Source organism: Cyprinodon tularosa, unplaced genomic scaffold (assembly GCF_016077235.1).
Source record: "Cyprinodon tularosa strain WSP-4 unplaced genomic scaffold, ASM1607723v1 ctg62, whole genome shotgun sequence".
NCBI lineage: Eukaryota > Metazoa > Chordata > Actinopteri > Cyprinodontiformes > Cyprinodontidae > Cyprinodon > Cyprinodon tularosa.
This window is the reverse complement of record NW_024039363.1, coordinates 1,453,362-1,475,021: the sequence shown is the minus strand read 5'-3', so window position 1 is coordinate 1,475,021 and position 21,660 is coordinate 1,453,362. Positions and strand designations below refer to the sequence as shown.

General features: G+C 40.2%; 2 protein-coding genes across 2 annotated transcripts in view; one reads left to right on the top strand and one right to left on the bottom strand.

Moving 5' to 3' along the window:
* The window catches only part of LOC119798367 (retinoic acid-induced protein 1), an 83,758-nt gene extending 80,905 nt beyond the window's left edge, over nucleotides 1-2,853 (top strand). Inside the window, exon 6 of the mRNA XM_038307801.1 lies at nucleotides 1,202-2,853. Within this exon, the coding sequence (XP_038163729.1) occupies nucleotides 1,202-1,210 (9 nt within the window). The 3' untranslated portion in view covers nucleotides 1,211-2,853. The remainder of the gene's footprint in view (nucleotides 1-1,201) is intronic.
* A 1,635-nt stretch (nucleotides 2,854-4,488) lies between these two features.
* On the bottom strand, nucleotides 4,489-20,269 carry srebf1 (sterol regulatory element binding transcription factor 1). The gene is made up of 19 exons (XM_038307745.1): nucleotides 19,925-20,269; nucleotides 18,066-18,608; nucleotides 16,158-16,336; nucleotides 15,925-16,065; nucleotides 15,627-15,848; nucleotides 14,619-14,733; nucleotides 14,343-14,500; nucleotides 13,913-14,132; nucleotides 13,641-13,825; nucleotides 13,287-13,548; nucleotides 12,971-13,137; nucleotides 12,693-12,861; nucleotides 12,479-12,587; nucleotides 12,219-12,328; nucleotides 10,576-10,708; nucleotides 10,256-10,421; nucleotides 8,679-8,894; nucleotides 6,677-6,788; nucleotides 4,489-5,935 (listed from the first exon to the last, which is right to left on the bottom strand). The coding sequence occupies exons 1-19, from the start codon at nucleotides 20,028-20,030 to the stop codon at nucleotides 5,712-5,714; spliced, it is 3,537 nt and encodes a 1,178-aa protein (XP_038163673.1). The 5' UTR covers nucleotides 20,031-20,269; the 3' UTR covers nucleotides 4,489-5,711.
* Between the last annotated feature and the right edge of the window lie 1,391 nt (nucleotides 20,270-21,660).

The window sequence follows — 21,660 nt, the reverse complement described above, 5'->3', positions numbered from 1 at the left end:
AAGCTGTAACTGCAGCAAAATAATTGTTTTGTGAATGATTATCAACACATGGTATGGGTGCAGCTGTTCTGTACATTTCTCAGAGGTTTGTTGGAAAATATTAGTGAACAAACAGCCTTATGAAGGATCACAGCGGATAGGTCAGAGGTAACATCATGGGGTGGTTTAGAGGAAGGTCAGTTCTCCAAGGCTGTGAGTGACAGACTGGGAAATGAAAATTTTAATCAGAGAAGCAGCAGAGGTCCATCAAACCCCGGCTTGAGGGACAAAAAGGAAGCATAGAGAAAACAATAGTACAGCTGCAGTGGTCCTTTGCTCAGATTGGATGGAAAGGAAACGTTTTGCTCCATTTGCATAAATATGTGTCAGAAAAGTATCAACAAGACATGGTTTAGCATGGAAAGGGAAGATCATGGGAGGAGACACCTGAGTAGAATGGTCAGTCAAGGTTCAGATTTGTTTCTATATATTGCAACATTTGAAATGTACAGAGATCCATCCATCTATTTCCTCCTGCTTAGTCCTTGAGAGAATCCACACATGCTCACGGAGAACATGCAATCTCCATCCAGAAAGACCCCAGGCCTGGAATTAAACCTGCAGGCCAATGTACAGAAATGCTTTCCATTATACCTAAGTGAGTTTTACAATTGTTCTGTAAAAAAGAATGTGCAAAAAATCTAGTTTCAATTTTTAAAAAATAAAAACTTGCTTCAAAACGTGTTTACTCAAAGCTTTGAATAAATGCAACTAAATATAAACGTATCCAACATTTTTTCAGATTTCTGTTTGACTTAAATCCTGGTAAATACACCAAAACCTGTGGTTGTAGTACAACCAAATAAGAAAGGGTTCTAGAGAAATGGAAACTCATGTAAGGCAATGAAAGCACATTGCTGCCAGAATGGTAGCACAATTACAAAGTCCTTTTTTTTTTTTTACAGTAAACACAGTCAGCTGCCTTCATGCCCTCTTTTATGCAGCTGCCTCATTTTAGTGCTTCCTGCATATTTCCCTCTCACACAGTTCTGCATAAGCCTCCCTCTCTGTGCTCAGAGTGGCCTGGAGGCTTTCCACCTGCATCACAGCTGCCTGAAGCTCTTTCTGTCTCAAACAAAAGGAAAATAAAAAAGAAGCTCATAAATTAGGATGATGAAAGTCGCTCTAAATGTCTCTAAATTTCTGCTTTCTTCTTCCACAGGACCTGTAAGATATCTCAGTATTTCACCTTCACTATCAATATCATCATTCTGCCACTTATCCCGCAAGCCAAAAATGCTGCAAGAACTGCAGTGATGAATGAGAATAGGCACGATGGCCAGAGGTGGTGTCAAGGTGTGGAGCCAGGAGCGGCTCCTATCCTGGAGAGCTGAACAGCTGCTTCCTGGAAACAGTCCATCACGATAAGGCAGGCAGTGGTAACACTGTCTATGTGGGGGAGGAGCTTCTGCAAGGACCCTATTGCAAACTGCTGGACATGCAGAGCGAGGAACATGTGTGTATGCACGTGTCCGTCCTTCATTCGGATGGATTCCTATCATCCTCAGAAAACTGGGCAGGAACGACCCTTGGTTGCCTCACCAAAGGGGCCAACAGGATCCAATCCACACGTTATCATTGTGCATAAGTGATGACCATTGCATACTCATTCCACAGCCCCACCCTCACCATGTGTTTGTGTTTAAATATGTGTCTGAGTGCAGAAGTGCATCTTCAGCGCCCGATATCGTCTAAAAAAATATATATAGATAAAAAAAAAATGTACCAAGTGTCAAACATGATGGCGGTTGCATCATAATGTTGGGCTGTTTCATGACTAAAACAACTGTTACAGAAAATAGACAAAAAAATACAGCAACCAACCACTGGATGTACTATCTCAATGTTTGCATTTGTGTTTGGAACAAGAGACAAAGCTAAAAATAAATGAGGAAACTGTAAATGACGTGCTTTCCAGGTTCCAAGGGGAAAAAAAATGTATTTTAATAAAATGCTCTTATCTTTAAAGGTGTGTATTGATGTGCATTATGACTAGGCAACATCATTGCGTCACCCTTGGTATATGTCAAACTTTGTGTTACTCAGAAATTAAAATATATAAATATATACGAAAAAAAAGCATAAAAAAACATGAAACCTGTTGAGTTTGATTCAACTATGTAAACATTCAGTAAATACAGCAGAATTCATCATCATACCAGATCAAATGAGGACTCGGATTATGGACACAGAGTCAGTTTCATCCCACTTCAAGTCAATGTACAGCTCAGAAATATCCGAATATGTGTAATTAATCCGCAGCTACGCAAAGAGACGCTCCACCTGTCTGTCTGCGTATGGAAAATGTAGCCTCTTCTTCTCTCTGCTGGGCAATATAACGTTGCACTGCGCAGAGAGGCATTAAACGTTCTAGTCATATCAGAAAGAGATATTTAAGTATTAAAGCAGAAAAGAAAGTGCAAAAACGGCACACCAAACGTTCTCTTTTTTCAAAGCTCATTATTTAATGGTGTACAGAAGTATTTGATGCTGTTTAAATGTAAGATGTGATGTACTAATATAATTGTGTATAGTATTTCTTAGAGATGTTTATTTTCTATAAAATGGAATACGTTATTGCTTATAAAATGTTATTAAAAGAATCCATTGATGATACAAAACAAAAACAAAAAAAAAAACAAAGAAGAAATCCCTTTTTTTGGAATGTCACTTGTCTTAAGTGGAAGCATGCCGTTTTCTTGATTTTCATGTCTGTTTGTTTTGGACTCGACGACACAGCATCACTTTGTTTGAAATGTTTTTTGTAACGCCAATGTTAAATATACCAGCACCTTTCAATGCTGCTACAACCAATGCCTGCTGTTTTTGTCTTCACTCATCGCACACTTTGATACATTAAGGGAAATCCCAGACTTAAAGGTATAGTGGAGGATTTTCACAAATCTTTGAAAAGACCCACCCTCTCCATCTTAAAAAAAATGTACATGCCCAACCCTGTACCCGCTCCAGACAGGGAATGCCTATTAAACGCGCGCAAGAGCCCTTCTCTCCTCGTGCACGCTCAGTTTAAAAGTTGCTGTTTGCATTGCTCATACAAGCTTACTGTCAAAAAGAAGATTTGCAATTTTTCCACTATGTCAGACTCTCCCAAAGTAAGTGAAAATGGGGACGAGCACATAGGACGACCTTATGTAAACTTATCACCTGAATGATTGACAATTAGGAGGACCATTTATTTTGATGATCCACCCAGAAAAAGAAAATCCACTACTATACCTCTATCTCTAAACTAACTGTACAGTTTATATTAACAGACGAGACTGGACTTCACTGTATGCATAAAATAAAATAAAAAAATCAGATATACAATAAACTTTTAAATGTGATTTAGGGATTTGGCATCTAAATAAATTATAGATAAGACAGGAAATTGGCTAAAGTGAATCAAGACGTAAAAATCTCACCTGCTTTTTCTCAGTATTTTGGGGAAAAAAATATTTTTTTGTCTTTTGATTAGGTACGCACTGGAAAAAATTCTAAAAAAATAAAATAAAAATCCTTCTCAATGTTTTGATAATAAAATTTGGTTTGTGTTTCTAGATGTTAAAATTGAATGTCATAAAATCTAAGACACCAAAAAGAAAGTGTCTTACATGCAGTCTCCCTTCATTTACATCTTAACTTTAGCACAAACGGTATAAGCTTTACTTTGTAATGTCACTGCCTACATATGTCAAGCATAGGACAGTATGATCTTTACGGTATATTTTAAAAAGCACCTCCCATGATACAGATATTTGGTGTCTGGATATAGGAAAAACAGAAAAATCATTTATTTTGTTTGTATAAGGAAACAAAATACACAATTTTCACTAACCTTTTCCTATTTAAGAGGTAGAGGTAGTTAAAACATATCACTGGTAAAGAAATGCATTCTCTTTCACTCTGGCAGCTAAGGTTCCTCTCAGGACATTTTAGATCATTTAAAAATCTGTATTAAACCAAATTAAAATTCTTCAAAACTTTTTTTTTTTTTTTTTTTACAAAAAAAAGGACAATTATTAAGTTACAACTTTGTAATTGCCACTTCTGTTTTGTAACAAACATGCAAAGACTTAAACATCACTCTCTGCATGTCAATTAAAACTTAGAGGTTAAAATAAAACGCAAAACATTTCTAATTGATGCAGGAAGCTCAAAGGTAAACCAACATTTTTTTTTTTTAAATACATATCTGACAAAAGAGGAAAAATACAGGTCAGTGCAAGATATCAGACATTTCCTGGGCTTATTTAAATTTTCTTTGTGATGTTGGATCATTCCATGAATTGTTTACCTGAAGAAAAATAGAAACCTATAGGTCACCCTTCTACAGAGCCTGTCATTCCTGTAGATGTGTGTCCTAAGAAAGTTTAAAACCATCATTGTGATAATATTTTCATAATATGATTAACCAATAAAGACATGATGCATCAAGTTTTCTTTACAAAATGATTTAATATTTACATGTAAGATGGAAAAAAAGAACAATATAACAAGGGAGGAAATAATCTCAGTTACAGGACTGTACCTTAAAACAAAGCTGTTTCAAATATTTTCAAACGTCATCTGACCAACTATAAAAAAAACAGACTGGTACTGGAACATGAAAAAACTTTTTTTTTGAAAATGTTTACATTACATAAAAAAAAGAACTCATGATAATGTAGTTCATGTCAAATTATGAAACCAGTAAGGGGAAAGAGCAAATGTTTTCCTTGAAGATGGTGTTAAATACAGAAGAAAATGGATGTTTTCCTTTTGCCTCATTGTAGACTGTTTATGATATCATAAATGTCCAAGACCTAAAAAGTTCAAAAACCTTAGATCTATGCTGTACAGTCATGACTTGACTAAACCTGCTCTAAGAAAAGCACTTAGAATGAATTTAATGAGAGGAAATGAGCTTGTATCTCTGCTTATGCAAAATAACTCCTAATCAAAGTTCCTCCAGATTATAAATATGTTGTAAAATATGTACACAGCAAAACAAATACACAACAGCTATGAAAATAATTTCATAAAGCCTTATTGTTAACTCACTGAAAGCAGCCTGGCAGGGCTAGTGCAGATAGGAGGCGGGGAGGGTTAGCCAGCTGGTGACTAAACTTCTGCAGCATGGAGTGGCTTCCCACACTCAAACCAAAGAGTTTGGTTACATTTTATTTATCAACCCCCCCCCCCAAAATAAAAAACCAAGGAAACTTTTCACTCCCACACGCTGAGCCCTCTTTGATTTGGGAAAAAGGTGCAGATCTGCCAAACAGTCAGGAGAAGGGAGGGTGGAGCTCCACTGAATGAGCTCCTCACCTCTCTGCTCCCACCTCTGGGAAGAGGTGGCTCCTCATTGTGGTCAAACCGGGGCACTGCATTTTATTCTCACAAGGGAGTTTGGCCAGATTGAAGAAAAAAAAAAAACATACTTCCCATTTTCTCACATTAATTCATACATTTCTTTTAAATGACCATAAAGGAAAAGTGCCTTAAGATGTGGGGTCGGATACGTAGGAGGAGCAACCTGTCAGTTTGTTGCCACTACACATCAAATAGAGGCGGTTTCAGCAGAAGCAAGTCTCTACTCTGCCTCTACATGTGCCCTTTTGTATAAAACAGGTGTTTTAATATACAGCGTCCATGCAAGTCTCCCTCCCGCACCTCTGCTTTCCCTCCCTCTAGCTGCTGGTGACGGTGGTGCCACTGCCCAGTTTAATGATCATCTGCTGGCAGTCGTGGAGGGTCCTCTTGTCTCCGAGCTTCTCCAGGGTGCGCGCTGCGTCGGCAAGCATGCCCACCCTCTGGCCCGGAGCCGACAAGAATGAGGGGGGAAGGTAGCGGCAAGCCAGCATCACGGCCTCAGCCTGCTCCCGTTGGCCGGGCCGCGCCTCGCACTCCTCCTCTGCACGCAGATAAAAAACAAAAACATTAGATCACAGATGGTCAGGAGACTATATCAGAATGTGAAGCTTTATGTCTTTGCTTTCCTTGCTTTTGTCACTTTACAACCACAAAATTCCACATTTTGTTGAGATTTTATGTCATATAAACACAAAGAAACAAAGAGATGAATGTATTTTTCCCCCTCAGTAGCCTATAAATTAAGTTTTTATGAAGCTGTTCTCTGAAGGCCTAAGTTTTCTTCACGCAGCAGATCTAGTAACTGCAGCGTAGATCTCCCTTGGGTGGTGGACACCCATGTTTTGTTGGGTTTGCAGTTTTGCTGCATGCCCTTCACTTTTAGACGAGGGATTAGAAAGTTCTGGTGGAGACTTTTCAAAGCTTCTCATATTGTTTCAAACCTAATTTAAACTTTAGACATCTCCTTAGATGATCAGCGTGTTTTTTTTTAGGATGTTGTTTATTCCTGAATATCATCTAACATAACTCAGAGGCCTTCATAAAGCAGCTGTGTCAGATAATTGTTGCTTCCTCGAATCCCCTTAAGACCCAATGAAATGGGTTGAAGAGTGAAACGTGGTGTACAATACATTTTATGCTGTTTTCATGACAACAAAACTCAGAACTGCAATAAAAGAAGTAAGCAACCTGAGAAACTTCTCCAGAAATGTTCTGTGTCTGGGTTATTTACACGGATCAGATGAAATCTAAAACGAAAGCCTCTCCATACGGAAAAACACACCTGTCTTGGCTCCGGGTGTTGCTCGGCGCCGCAGTGAACGGTCCAATAGCTGATGAGTTCTGGTGGGACTGGCCCCCGCCATCAGCCTGGCGGTAGCTTCGTGAAGGAACAACTGGAAAGAAGCAGAGAGAGAGAGAGAGATCAGAGGCAAAGAGGAAGAATGAGAGCGAGTGATGATGACTCACACCTAATGTTCAGCTCTACCTCAGAGACACTCGGAGGCTTTGTGAACAGCGCTGCCACAGACTCGCCTCAGGCGCTGTGTGCGTCTGTCTGTGTGTGTTAGGAGGGGAAGTACCTAGAATTGTATTTTACTGAGATTTTTACCATCTACTTATCCTGAACGCATTTAGTATGAGCTCTGCCTCGTTTACACGTTTAACATGTGATGTACATGTCCTGTTTGCGTACTGGAAAATTACAAATTTGATTACTTACACCATACAAGAGAAACAAGTCTGCAACAAACCTGCTAAACTAATGAACTGAAGCATTTCTTATTTGTGCTTCTGTTTTAAAAATTAGAATTTCTAAGGACTTTTTTTAATAAAATATGATACGATGGATTTTTCCTTGCAGATACTCATAATGGGAAAGACAGGATTGTACGCAGCTTTATTAAAGTAATTGTCTTTTATTACGGCCAGGACTTTTACTTGTATAGATTTTCACATGTAAAAACAAAAATGATTGCAATTAATTGCATTTTATTTCTATATGTACTAAAATCCAGAAAAAGCCTATTTAACGTTTCTTGTACACAAGTAAATCTGACAAACAAGCAGCATCAGTGACATAAGTCAGTCTGATAAACTAAACCGCGAACCACTGAAATGGACATGGATTGTTTGTCTAGGTAACTAACTAGCTTAAGTGCTATATGTTTTAAATGAACTAAACGTCGGGTAGCAAATGTTGATCTCTGAAAGGCCATGCTTTCTGCAAAGCTCTACTGCCATTGTCATTATTAGAAACGCAGCTTTAACTTTGGGTTACAGCAAACTCTGAACTCTTAAAGGCAATAATGCATTCCTTGTTAATCTGGATTTTTAGCATATTCAGCTAAAGGTATTGTGCAATAATTAATGTTAATGTACACATAAGTACACACTTCTAAAGAAGTAGGTTTTTTTGCTTCATTAATTTTTTTTTCTTTTATATAAATCTACACGGATTATAGCTTTCAGCCAATCTGATGGTTGACTAACCTAAACTATGGATTAAAAGCATTAAATATTTGTGTTGGGCTCATATATTTATTTATTAAATCACTTAGGAGCAAATTTATTTAACCATTTAGGAGCAAAAGGATTTTTTTACTGTTATGTCCATTTCGTAGATTAATAATTTTCAAATTAAATGCAGTTAATTACAGACCCTGTAAATAACACAATTAGATTAGTTTTAATCTTAAGACCTAAAAAGATTTAAAGAAAGCCGCTCCTTACTCAATGACATCAATATGTATAATAAGGAGAAGGATAGAAAAGTTTCAACATTTCTATAAACAGGATGGCATCTTTAGATATGAAGTTCTCTGTAAAAACTATTGGATACCGTCTTTATGCCCGATGGCATTCAAAATGATGTGGCAAAAAAAAAAAACTAACCGTTTCTTTCCTTTCACTAACAAACATGTAGACTTTGCTAAACTCTTGGACTCCAGCTTGAACTGTGTGCTTCGGTTAGATAGGACTTTAACATAAGGTGAAAGGTGAAAATCTTTAATGCTGTAGGTCTGTTTCTCTTCCAAGGTTCAAATGTTTGGAATTAAGAACTTTTTAAATATGTTGCTTTGTGTCAGTAAAGTGAAAATTGGTTTAGCAGTGTTTCAGCAGAGTAATGAACCCTATTTACCTGAAATCAACCTTTAATGGTTACTGCTTCACCAGTGGTGCCCATAAATGTGTTTTATAAGGACTGATCACCGGCAAAACAACTGGACGCCTAATTAAAGCAGTTTATCGACCACCTGAAACATACAGCTAATAATTTAACCTACTCTTCTCATTGCAGGCCTGAAGCTGTGTGCCAGTTTGCGCAGGGAACAGAGGTCTTGCTGAAAGCCCTGAAGTTCTGGAGGAGACGCCTGATGAAGGCCGACCGGACCGGTGCTGCTCGCCAAGCCTGATCCTGTTGGACTAGAGCTTTGCTGCTGTAGACGCCAGATGTTGGTCCTCAAAACAAGCAGGAGATCACACACCAATAACTCCACAACCTGTAGGAATACGAATGGGATGAGTTCAAATACAGAAATAAGAGGCGTTTTCAGAGCCAAAAAAAAAAAAAAGAAAGAAAACTAAAATATCTTCCATCTTTAGATCTAGATGATGATTTTTTTTCTACCTTTCACAAGTAGACTGAAATCTAATGGGCCCAGAACAGAACTTATAGAGATTTTGCAAAGCAGAAACAAAAGCCTCATTGTGTGCTCCTTTGTTTGTGGCTCAGCTCTGTGTTGCACTGCAGGTACATTGCACTTTTAGGAGACACATGCAATGCAACTACAATGCACAACAGCTCTGGCCATAGACACACTCACAGCGTGAGTTGGCGGTTCACCAGAATCCCCATCTGCAGCATCCCATAGAGCAGGGGTAACCAATTAAAAAACAGTGGGGTCCGAATTAAGAAAATCACCAACCAGTAAAGGTCCGGAGACAACTTTTATCATAATCTGTTAAACAGAATTTAACATTGAAATAAAATGAGGTGTTTATACACCCATGTTATACATTGAATTTGTAAATAAAAAAAAATAGAACATTTTTCCATTTTAAAATCTAAAGTGTTTTTTGAAGTAGAGAACAACAATCGTTCAGTTCGGTATATAGAAAATGTCCTGATTGACATATTTTCTTGTTTTTTGGCTTAATGAGAGCAGTGGGCTTTACGCTGCCCTGCAAGGCTTTTAAAACTGGGTGTGACTGGCCCCGAAGCCATTCTCAAGCAGATATCAAGATGCTCATTCCTGAGCCTGGATCCATATTTATTTTTTATTCTGTTCCTGGTGGAGAATCCTGCTAACAGCAGTAGGTTGAGCAAACATACTCAAAATATGCAGGGTCACCTTTGAGCACGATATTTCACTTTTTTTTCACCAGTTCACTGCGCTTCATCCAGCAGTCCACGCTTTCTCTGCTTTCTTTTTCTCATCGTCTTCTCCTTCTGTCCCATCGCCCAGCTTGCCACAGGTTTGCGTGCTCCATCTAAATGTTGCTTGCAGCAGTGATCCAATTTGACACAGCTAACTGGCTAATTTGTATCAGGTGTACCCTGGTCCCGGCGTTTCAGACGGCTTTACCATATTAACAGGAGAAGCGCCTCAAGTGTCGTCGGGCAACAAGCAGTAATTTATAAATGTTTTAATCAGGTTGGGTCCGGATCTGGACCGTGGTCCGCTAATCCCTGACCTCTGCCATAGAGTAACGGCTGCAGGAGGGAATTCTAGAGTTCCGATGTCAGGTAAACCCTGAGGGTTTAAATTGTGGAAAATGGGATGTTTTTTCTCTTTGTTTTTTGTGCTATACCGTTACATTCCCTCCCTGAAATATCATTATGACTCATGCTTGTGTGTACCTTGTCTAAGCTGGAGCTGTGGCCGTGTGGTCCCAGGTTGAGGCTGTCTCGGAGCAGGGCGCTGGCCTTGTCAGTGTGGCTCAGACTCAGCTGGCAGTTTTCTGGCTTGGACAGCAGAGCTCTGACTGACCTGAAAGTGTTGAGACACGCCTTGGGCAGCAGACTCCTGCAGGAACCGGAAATGAATCATAAAAAAAGGACACGGTTTGAGCAGTGCAAGGGTACGACTGTGTACAGTGAGTTTTTGTTTGTGCGCAGTGAGTTTGCCCAGAGAAGGCCAAAGTTATAGAAAACCTCCCTGAAACAGATGCAGCACTTACTCTGCATTCTGTAGACTGCGGGGCAGGTGCTCCACAGTTGGATAGAGCCTCTCTGCTGCAGCATCATCTCCCTGAAGCCAGTTGATGATCACTATGGCAACTGAGGACCACCATTTCGAGTGGGGGTCGCAGCCTTGTGATGGAGAAAAAAAAAGTAAAAATGAGACCCCCACCAATAGACAGGCAATTATGCAAATATTTGAGCTCCCCATCGGCTTTTTTCACATTTAACATGTATGACAACACAGGCAACTGCTGTCTAGGTTCTGACCACTGACTCCATCTTCTATTAGCGTCCCACCATGTGCCCACAGAAGATCCCTTAAAGGGGGTAATATATTCAGCTGCACAATGGTGCAACCTCCAAAAAGCGCATTGTAAAACACGGAGAGCAACCTCAGGCTCTGCCAAGAAAAGTTTCCCATTAAACCCCTGCGCAGTCTCGCTTCCCTTCCTCCTTTCAAGGTGAGCACAGATTTGACAGCGCTGAAGATAAATGAAGCAATCCAGCATGCCTGCTTTTCACCGGGCCCCCGTTTCGCTTAGATTAGTAAAGACAGAGAGAAGAGCTGCGACGGTCAAAGTGGAAATTAGATACATGATTTCAAAAGAACATGAATGGACTTAGTTTGTCGGCTCATTAGATATTGTAAACAGTGCAGGGGGAATTAGAGCGATGGGTCATGTGAGGATAAAACACTGTCCTGTAAAATAAACGCTTAGATAGAATCCATGCTCTATTTTTTGCATTTTTTTTGTTATTCTTTGAGTTATCTGTTTGTCTCAAGATTGGTGCTAATACAAATACAGAAACAAATTTAAAAATGTCCAAACAAACTAATTCTACAACAGCTCTTCATTACTTGTGTAACTATAACAAAATAATAATAGTAAATATTAACAATTGTCCCTACTATAATGTATGTTTTTTAATTACTACACCATTCCTATAATTATGAATATAACATTGTTGAATTGTAAAGTGCATTGAGATGACATGTGTTGTAAATTGGCCCTATACAAATAAACTGAATTGATACTATTGTATTTCTATATATAACATTTCTTATGCAATAATTTTTTAAAGAAAATATACAGATTTTAATACTAAGGGTACTTGAGGGGAGTTATTGATGTTTTCCTTTTTTAACACAATGTTGGTTTAAAAAAAGTAGAGGAAAAATATGTTAATGATGATAATACTAATAACCCTCATCAACAATTTTAAAATTAGCAGCAGTGATAAATTAAAAAAATAATTTGACGAAGGTATTAACAGGATTATTGCACTTGCACTGCAGAAATGTACTAACTATATAAATATGTACATTTCTGCAGTGCAAGTACAATAATCCAAATCAACTACAGTGTTGTCTTTCCTTATCTGTCTACTGTGCAGATATTTTTACATCTAAAAGAAAAATATTCCAGGACATTACCACTTTATGCTCTTTTGTACTATATACACTCTTTTTATATTGTCTGTTGTATTTTTATCTTTAATGGCATCTTGCTTTAACTCTGCCCTTTGTACTCTATATAAAATAGAGGAACAAGAATTTCCCTGAAGGAGTAATCCCAAGGGATAAATAAAGTTGAGTCCAAGTCTAATATTCTAATCTTTATGTTGGAAATTGACCTACCAGTCACAGTGGTCATATTGGAGCCGATTGCAAAGGACTGGGATGTGGCTCCAGCAGCATCTGATGCACTAATCAACAGCTGTAGGTACTCCAAGGCATCAGCGTACTCCCTGATAACAGAATCATTCCCAAAGGTCAACAGGGACTCCACACCTTCTCATTTACCAAGAACTTTTGAAACCATCACTACCAAAACCCTCTTTGTTTCTAACCTCGCCTAAAAACAAAGACATTTTTAAAAGCTGTTGGTGTTTTCTCACCCTTCTGCCTGGTTAGGGCCCTTCTCCCCATGCGGTTGGGCGACACAATAAAGAGCCTTTTCCAGTAGGTGTTCTCTAAAGGCCTGCGTCACCTGGGCCAGAGGATCCACTGGAAGGATGTGATATTGTTAATATTACAGATGCCAAAAACTACTTCAGGTGGAGAATATCGGACTACAGAGTAAATCAGGGTATAAAGTTCCTCTTTGCCTACCAGTGTTTCCCGCCTGGCTGTAGATGCTTTCTTTAGGTGTGCTGCGAATAGCCCAGTCTCCATCCACAAAGAAGCGGTGGCCGAGGGGGTGGCAGAGCCACTGCATGGCTGGAGGAACACAGCCGCTGGATGAAAGGCATGCCTGACGGGCACTGCTCAGGAACACGCGCTGTAAGGGGATAAGATTGAGCTGTGGTTCAACTGGTTTTGCTGGATCCAAATCAGAGAAGAACAAGATGAACTAAAATAAACTTTGAGCTTTATAAATAAAGACGTACAGATGTAAAATGTAGGATCCTTGGCAGGCTGGCTTTTACACGTAGAGCTGCAGAGACATAGACCTCAGCCAGACAGGCTACGGGGAGGCAGGAGCCGGCGCACTCTGCCAGGTTCACTGCACTTAAAGCAATGTGGACAGCTGATAGGTGGCTGCCATTCAGCTTCCCTGCAGGAAAGAAAGAAAAAGCTGTTTTTTTTTTTTCTCAAAATGATGATAATACAATCAAATACAATGCTAAAAACATAATAAAGATCTATTTTAAGAAAGTCAAATCAAATTAACATAGGCTCTGATATCTGTCATGTTAAATCTACCGGTCATGTGAAGCTGGTGCAGGCGATGGTAAACCAATGCAGCGTCACGGCTGCTTTTGCATGCATCCTCCTGTAGGGGGCGATCTGTGCGCAGGCCTCCAGCCCTCGCAGCAAGCCATTGGCCAACCCAGAGGCGCTGAAGGCAGAATCTCAGCAGGGACCAGAGAGCTGCACAGGCCAGGTCCAGCTGGGAGGTGGGCAGGGGGCGACCAAGGGCCTTCAGACAGGTCCACAGGTTATGGCTGGCCTGAGCAAAATCACCCTGTGGAGAGGAGCAAGGATGGAAAGATGATGTACAGCACAGAAGACTGATTTCTAGTCATAATTCTGATGTAGAAAAATAAACAAGCTTACTCTAGCGAGGTCCAGGTCGGCCTGTTTGCGGTGTCTCCAGAACAACACAGACGATCCAGAATGTGGACGGGTTACAGGCTCTCCATAAACCAACAGTCGGATCAGAACTCCTGACACCAGAATACCATTCAGCAACCACACCAATATTGTTGGGAGCATCCAATCCATCCAGCCCCAAGACTCCGCTATGGACAGAAAAGAGACAGCCAACAAGTGAAGCAATCTGTGATAACAACAGTAATCTGTGAGCGGAAGTGAACCAGCAGGCATACCTGGAATATCTACACCCAGGACACTTCTTCCTGCATGATGATGGGGGGTTAGGTCCGCAGCGTTTCCTGTAGAGGTGCTGCTGGACGAGCAGAGCAGAGCAGCCAGCGGGTTGAGGGAGAGGAAGAGGAAGGTAAAGGCGCATAATGCCATGCGGGAACGGTCCAGCATGCCTCCGATCACGCCGCCTGTTGTGGATTGCTCCAGTAAGCCCATGTGTTGCTAATGCGAAACAGGGTTTAAACAGAGACAGTTGGTGTCAATTAATTTAACCCAAGTCTGTCCTTCTTGGGCAACTAAAAACATTAAAACTGTGGACTGCTGGTGAAAAAAAAACGTTGCAGCGTGATTACAAGAAATAATAAAATACAAATAACCCAATTTCTATAGTGATTTCACCAATGCTAATGACTGAAAATGTTGACTGCACACCTTTGTATCCTCTGCCATTGGGCTGTCAGGCTCTGAGTCACTGCCACAGTGTGAGAACGAGCTCGGGGAGCCCACGTCAGAGGCCGGGGGAGTGGGCAGCTCACTTTTCACTTCTGCCTGACTGTCCACCTCCATGGCAACCAGGTCTTTGAGAGACTCTGAGAGGCAGAAGAAGGAAAGAGAACAGTCAGGGGGACCATCAGGGGCACCGGAGGCTGCAGCCTTGCTGAGCAGCACGCCGCAGATCACACACATAATAAAAGTTGAAATGCGTACTGTTCTTCTGAGCCGCCATTTTCAGAGCCATGTTCTCCTGTTTGAGCTTCTGGTTGCTCTGCTGCAGGTAACGGATGTAGTCAATTGCTTTCCTGAGCACTGCAGACTTGTTGAGCTAAAGGAGGAGAAAAATCACAGCCAACATGATATAAAATATTATAGATTAAATGCAACATCTACACCAGTCAGTGTCTCTCACAAAAAAAAAATAATTTTAACCTTAAAACTGCCATTCCTTTCACCACTGTATAATAAGCCATACTGTTTCGTATATAAACATGTAGATGCTAAGGCATTTATTGATGGTAAATGGCATGGTACTTATATAGCTCTATTCCAAGTCATAGGGCATGACCAAAGCGCTCTACACTACATTAAGTCATTCACTAACCCACTGATGGTGGTATGCTACATTACAGCCACAGCTGCCCTGGGGCTCAAAGACAGACGTTAGGCTGCTGTACACTGGCGCCACCAGTCCCTCTGACTAGGAGTGTAAATCAAACTCATCATGGTAATTCGATTCAGTATCAATTTCCTGACCCAACGATTCGATTATTTACGATACTCAAATTTTCCTCCGCCACGCCTGTCTTGCCTACCCTCTTCTTTCACCTCCGCTATTCCTGCCATGTCTGTCTTGCCTGCTGTTTACGCGAGTGTGTGTGTGCAAATGGAAAGAGGGCAGTGGCTAAAGGAAGCGAGGTAGGAGGGCAAAATAGTTTTAGCACCACTGCAGCACGGAAGTCAGAATTACGTCCAGGAGCAAATGGATAAAAATAGGCTAGAGGGAAAAAACAAAACAAAACATGAATCGATACTCTTGCGGACGTGTCGATGCATCGGATCGTCGGCTGTTGGATCGAGGCACTTATACAAAACGATTATTATTTACACCCCTACCTCTGACCCCAATTTGCAGGGCAAACCCCTTCATCCAGCACCAGTGTCGCCCGGATAGTTTCATATACAGATTAAAAGAAGAACGTAGAAGAAAATGTCTCTAACCTTGGCTTCAGTGCCGGCCACAATGTCTTTCAGCTCCAAGATCTTATCGTTGATGGAGGAGCGATAACGCTTCTCGATGGCATTGTGAGCTGTACGCTTCTCCCCCTTGTGCGGCTGGCCTGACACCTTGCTAGTGATAGCTATGCGGTTGATGGGAAGCTTTTCAGCGTCCACCATCACAGGCACGGTTGTCAGGATAGTGCCCCCACCCATGGAGAAAGCCTGGAAATTGGGAAAAAATTAGTGATTAATCTTAAATTTTAAATATTGCAGTAACGTTTTTGCCCTCATTTCTTACCTGCAGGGAAGTGGTCTGTACTGGGCTGGTGGTTGTAACTAGAGATGTGGGTGAGGACACAGTTGTGACCATACAGGGGTCTGGCTTTAGGGTGGTGAGCAACACAGACTCAGCCTTGATGAACTGAGGCTGAAGCAGCACCTGATACACAGACAAAAGGAGACCCGTAAACAACTGGCATTACGCTACTCTACAATTTCAGATGCAATCAAGCAGCAAACTTGTACACTTACAGGTACTTGCTGCACTTGGGTTGTGATGGTCTGAGCTGGAGGGCTTGTTGAGGTAGCCAGGAGGGGGGAGGCAGTAGTCAAACCCTGGAGCTGGGTCTGTATAGCCACCTGCTGGACGCTTGGAGGCGACGGGGATGACAAACTGGTGGCAGGAGAGCTCACACTGCTGGGGCTGACAACTGCAGCAAAGTGACAGCATTGAGATACATTAGGAATCAAATCTTTATACACTGCATTTGTTAAGATGTTGTGCTTAATCTTATTAGGTTTGTAAAAGAATAAAGTAATGGACAGTAGTAGTTAAAAATAAATAACTTTTACACCTTTAATATTATCTTAACTTTTGTCTGTCATTGTAGCTGTTATTTAACAAAGACTTCATATGCCCTTTTGCTAAAAGACAAAAAACTAAAGGATTTTAGTATTCGCTTACTAGAAGTATATTATTCTCATAAAAAAATAAATAAACTAAGCATTAAACATATCAAAACAGCCTGGAGGAGGCCTAACACTGATGCATAAGCAGACACCAAAGGTTGACCTGCATTTTAAAATCATATTTTTAATCAATATTTGGGGTAGGAAGCACACAAAAAAAATACACATTTGCTGACTGCATATCAGGTAGGAAAAAATAAATAAATCAGACCACTCTGCTCAGCATCGATTTTTACCGATTTAGCAATCAGAACATACATTTCTCTGAGAGGATAACAGCAGCTAAATAAGCAGACTGGCTCCAATCTGTCCAATGTTAAAAGTAATAATTAAATTACAGCATCCCCAAATCTAGATATCTCACAATGTTAAAGAAAAATTGATATGAACCAGAATTTTTCTTATTCCCACAAAACTACTGGAATGCTCGATGGGCCTAATAAATCAGCATAGAGGAAATCAGTCATTTTTGCAATCATTTTTAACCAAGCCCACCGTTTTTTGTGTGTGTATTGTTATTACCGTAAGTCTGCAGACTGACAGATAACCTTTCACCTTTTTAATAAATTACGTATACTAAAAAAAAAAAAAAAAAAAAATTCAGTAAGTCACCCTTTACCCTTTATCAGATAAAACTGAGATAGCCGCAGTAATTGCCTAACTGTATCAGGGTCAGAAAGGTTCACCATGTTGTAATAAAAAATGGATTGCAAAAAAAAAAGGAACTATGTCATCCTAATTTTTGCAATTGATTTTCTAAAAGTTGAATACCTCGGTATTGTACATTGCCTTTAGCCAGTGAGTCATGGAGCAGCTTCCATTGGTAATCTGAACATTGTGGCTTCTCACTGCATACACATGCATAATAAACTACAGGGAACCTACTTAACACTGCAGGACCTACAGTATATCTACATTAAGCGCTGCACAAACACAGCCCTTTGCCAATGTTATTTAGCCAAGTCAATGAAATAGCAATTAGGGGGGATTGCTTGATTAAAGCAATATCCAAAGGCTTCTTCGTTGTGACAACTCTTTACCTTCTAATTAATAGTTGTATCAGAACACACGCAATAAATGTAAACAACATCAAAGTGAAATTAGGACATGAGCAAAGGATACATGCACAGCCTGGGAACAGCTTATTTAGTTTCATTAATGAGTTAAGCAAGTTTACATTCAAGTCATATTGATTCAAAGGAGCTGATACTCAAACACTGATGACATTCTAGGAATAAATGAGTGAGTTAAAGACAGTTAAAAGTTCCCGCTGGATTATTTTTCTATTACATAATACAGCTATAGAGCAAATGGAAACATTATGGGTGTTAAACTGTGAGACATAAAAGGAAAGAGTCCTCGAACTGAATCGAAACTATCAGAGCAGCTTTTACAAAGATTTATGATATTTTACCCCCACTTTTTAAAGCACCATTTCTTCCTTGTCGATGCGTCCGTTACCCGACTTACCTGTAAAGCTGCTCTGGCTCCTGAAGGTGCTCTGTGCCTGAGGCTGTGCCTGAGGCTGTGCTGGGGTCTGAGGTGCTGGTGAAGTGAAGAGCGTTTGTGTCGCGGGGCTGAAAGTGGGATTCGGTGCAGGCGAACATTGAGGGGATGCTGTCTGAACAGGGGTCGGCTGGGCCGGTTCCATCTGGGGCTGTCTGAGGATCTGAGCCTGCTGGCTGGGCGACGGCTGCTGCCTCTGTGCAGAGCTGGGTACCTGAGCCAGAGGAGACTGCTGGAAGGTCGAAGGCTGGAAGGCTTTGTCTGGGGTTGAAGAGCTACGGCTAATGGGCGGACCCAACAGGGCATCCAAGTGTGGATTGCTGCTCAGGATAGAGGAGGTTGTGGTGGATGAAGATGAAGGTGTGGGAGTAGAAGCTGGAGGAGAGGCAGGGGTCATGCTCGGAGACAGGCCATTGATTTCCTGGGTGGATGGGCCCCCAGAAAAGTGAGTGGGATCAAAGAGTCCTCCAAACTCCATGTCCTGATTGTTGATGAGTTGAAGCATGTCTGTGAAAATAAAACATTACAATCCATAATCCAGAAAAAAAAATTAATATAATGAGCTGCAAGTTGTGCATCTGTTGTAATGATTGCCATTTACATGTGCACAAAGGCACATACAAACATATATATCTGAATTAGCTTTTGTGTAATTTTATATTGTTAGAAAACTGGTCTTGAGTTCAAGGATGTCTAAAATATACCAACTGTATATGAATAATATTCAAATAATGTATTTTTGCAGGTTTTAAATGTGTAGAGTATTTCAATTAGGGGCTGATTTGACATTTTCTCAATTCTATTCTTAATATACTAATGATAGATGTGCTCAATTTTATATTTTTATTTTTTTTAATGTGGAGTAAAGTTCACACTTCCTGATTTGAAGGGATAAAGTCCAAGATACGCGCATCCATCAGACGTGGTACTTGGTCAATGTTGTGTCTGAAGTGCAACGCAGCTTCACTGTTGTGCATGAGGTGATCGCTCCTGACCAATCAGAGCGCGGCTTTCAGACTCGCTACGCAGAGTAAAGAAAGCGAGCAGAGGGAGAGATGCTTGGCTCTAGGAGGTTACCATCGTGCAGCGTCACCAGGAGGTTACAGTCGGTCAAATTTAGGAAGCACGACCCGATACTGTTTACCTACTCCTGCTTATCACGCTAAAAGCTGGCAAAACTCATAAAATAAACAGCGACCCACAGTGGAATTATTTTAGAAAAAAAAATCCGACATTGCTTATAGAAATGCATCTTTTTCATCCTCCCGTGTAGTTAATATCACAAAGTGCATTGCATATTTTCTAACTTACATGGCTTGGAGCAATAAGACACCATTTGGTGTGATGATTTTAAACATATAAACTCATTAATTCGGTCAACTTAGGGAGCTGAACCCAGGAAGGAGGAATGAACGAGAGTAACCTCAGTCGGCGAGCCACGCGGGGGGCGGGGCTTTCTCACAACCGCTAGCAACAAGCTAGCCTTACTAGCTTGGATAAACTGCTAAAATTAGCACGAAAACAACCAGTTTGCATACAAAACTATATAAACAAACCCCTGCAGTGAAAAATAAAACCAATATAAATGATACATGAAACCAGACTGTAAAACATTCGACAGCTAAATTGCTAATAATAGCTATGAGTCTTATTAAAGATACGCTGCTAAAGTCTTAACATTGTCACGGATGTAAATGACCTATAAGATGCGCAATACGAATTAATAGAAACCCATGCTGAAAGAAATGTCCATGCAATATTTTGTATGGCATCTTAAACATGAATAACTTAATAGCCATCAATATTAATATACAACTGCTTACCATCGATGTCGCTTAAGAGGGCTGTGTCAATTTCACTGGGGTCATTAAGGGAGCCTAGTGATGGATCCAGGTCCAAGGAGGGATCGTCAAAAGACAGGCGGTTCATCTTCACTCTCGTTGGATTCCCTGATCCAGAGAGTCTGTAATACCTGATTTCAGAAAGCTTAGAGAATCCCTTACAGCTGAAGTCTCTACATCTGTTAAACTTTAGGACTAAATCAAGCTATAGTTACCCAGGGCGCTTCCTTTTAATCGATATGTCAACTAGCTACACAAACTGGCCCCCCATGATCCTCCCTGGAAAACTTGTCAAACCGATTTAAACACTGAAGCTCATTCAGCACTAGCAGAGGAACCCACACGAACCCTGAAGATTGACAGGTGAGCCAGCCAATCATTGAGCTCGGAGGAAATTCCCACGTTTCTCATGGTTGTTTTGAATGTTGAACAAAGTGGTTAAAGGGTGTGGTACGCACTTCAAAACAACTAGATAGCAATGCAAAAAGCGAGGTTTTATTAATAAGAAATATATATAATGTACTGCATCTAAAGATTTAATTATCAATCCTGTATAGGGAAAAAGTAACGGTGCAATTTCCATAAAAATATATTTGTGCTTTAAGCTGATATACATTCTAACTTTAACTCCAATATGGTTTTATATATCACATAAAATGTACAATTGTACATGAATATGGGGAAACAAAGGTGAATGTTTTTGTAAACATGATACTCTTCAGCCAATGAAATTACGTGTGGGAGGGAGCTCCCGGTAGTCAAGGTTGTTAGACTGGAATCTGCCCCACCTCCCGTAGAACCAGCGAAATCATCCAATAGGGAGCTCAGAAACCGAGTGGGGTGATTCGACGTCATAGCGCTGAATTTAACATTACATCATGTGCTGCTGTCCTACAGAAATGAGTGAGCATGCGATGCATGCCTCATGTTAAGATCTTTCACGTTATGCTTATTTCCTCTCGATGTCAACATATGCTAAAAATGATTGATTTTCATTAAAAGTAAATCTGTGCCAGCAACACAAGACTAATTATAAAACTGTGGAAGTAGGTCAATGCCCTGCTGTTGCACTGCTAAGTTGACAGCAGTTGAGTTAAACAACAATGAAGCCCTCTATTGTTGGGTTTGGTGTTAAGCATCTACCCTTAATTTTTGCACAGTAGACATTCTTTATACCTCTAACAGCTTTAGCAAGATATTCCTTCAGACTATCAACTTAATTCTGAGAATCTATCCGGGGGGGGGGGGGTGTAAAATGTAGGGTAATGGCAAGAGGCCTTCACACATCAACTCTGCAAAAATGATCATTTACCTTTAATTTGAGTGGGTAAATAAGATGATTTGCCAATGGGATGAGTATTTAAACTCTTTAAATAAGATAATTAGATAATAAACACTGGAAATCAGACAATAAAGGTTTTTTTCCTATTTTAAATGTTATATGTTCAAGAGTCGTACTTACCTCTTCAAATAAAAAATCCACTTATTTTAAGAAATCTGACTTTAGATTTCAGTTGTTTGCAGTGCGATACTTGTAGCTCATCACTAAAATAGTTAAAATGCAAACCGAAACATGAAAAAGCTGGTCAGCCATACCAGACTGGCTGTATTATATTAATGTAAATAATGGCTTCTCAAATAAGTCTGATTTTTTTTTCTAAACTCACTCTACTTTGACAAAGTTTTAATTTATTAATTTTAAGATGTCTCTCTCATTT

What these genes read in the sequence shown, in the direction of transcription:
- srebf1 (XM_038307745.1), bottom strand. Translation starts at nt 20,030, where the DNA reads ATGAACCGCCTGTCTTTTGACGATCCCTCCTTGGACCTGGATCCATCA. An exon ending in CCTCTTAAGCGACATCGATG is followed by an intron (nt 18,609 to 19,924) that starts GTAAGCAGTTGT and finishes TTATTTTCACAG; the next exon opens with ACATGCTTCAACTCATCAAC. An exon ending in AACACCCGGAGCCAAGACAG is followed by an intron (nt 5,936 to 6,676) that starts GTGTGTTTTTCC and finishes ATCTGCGTGCAG; the next exon opens with AGGAGGAGTGCGAGGCGCGG.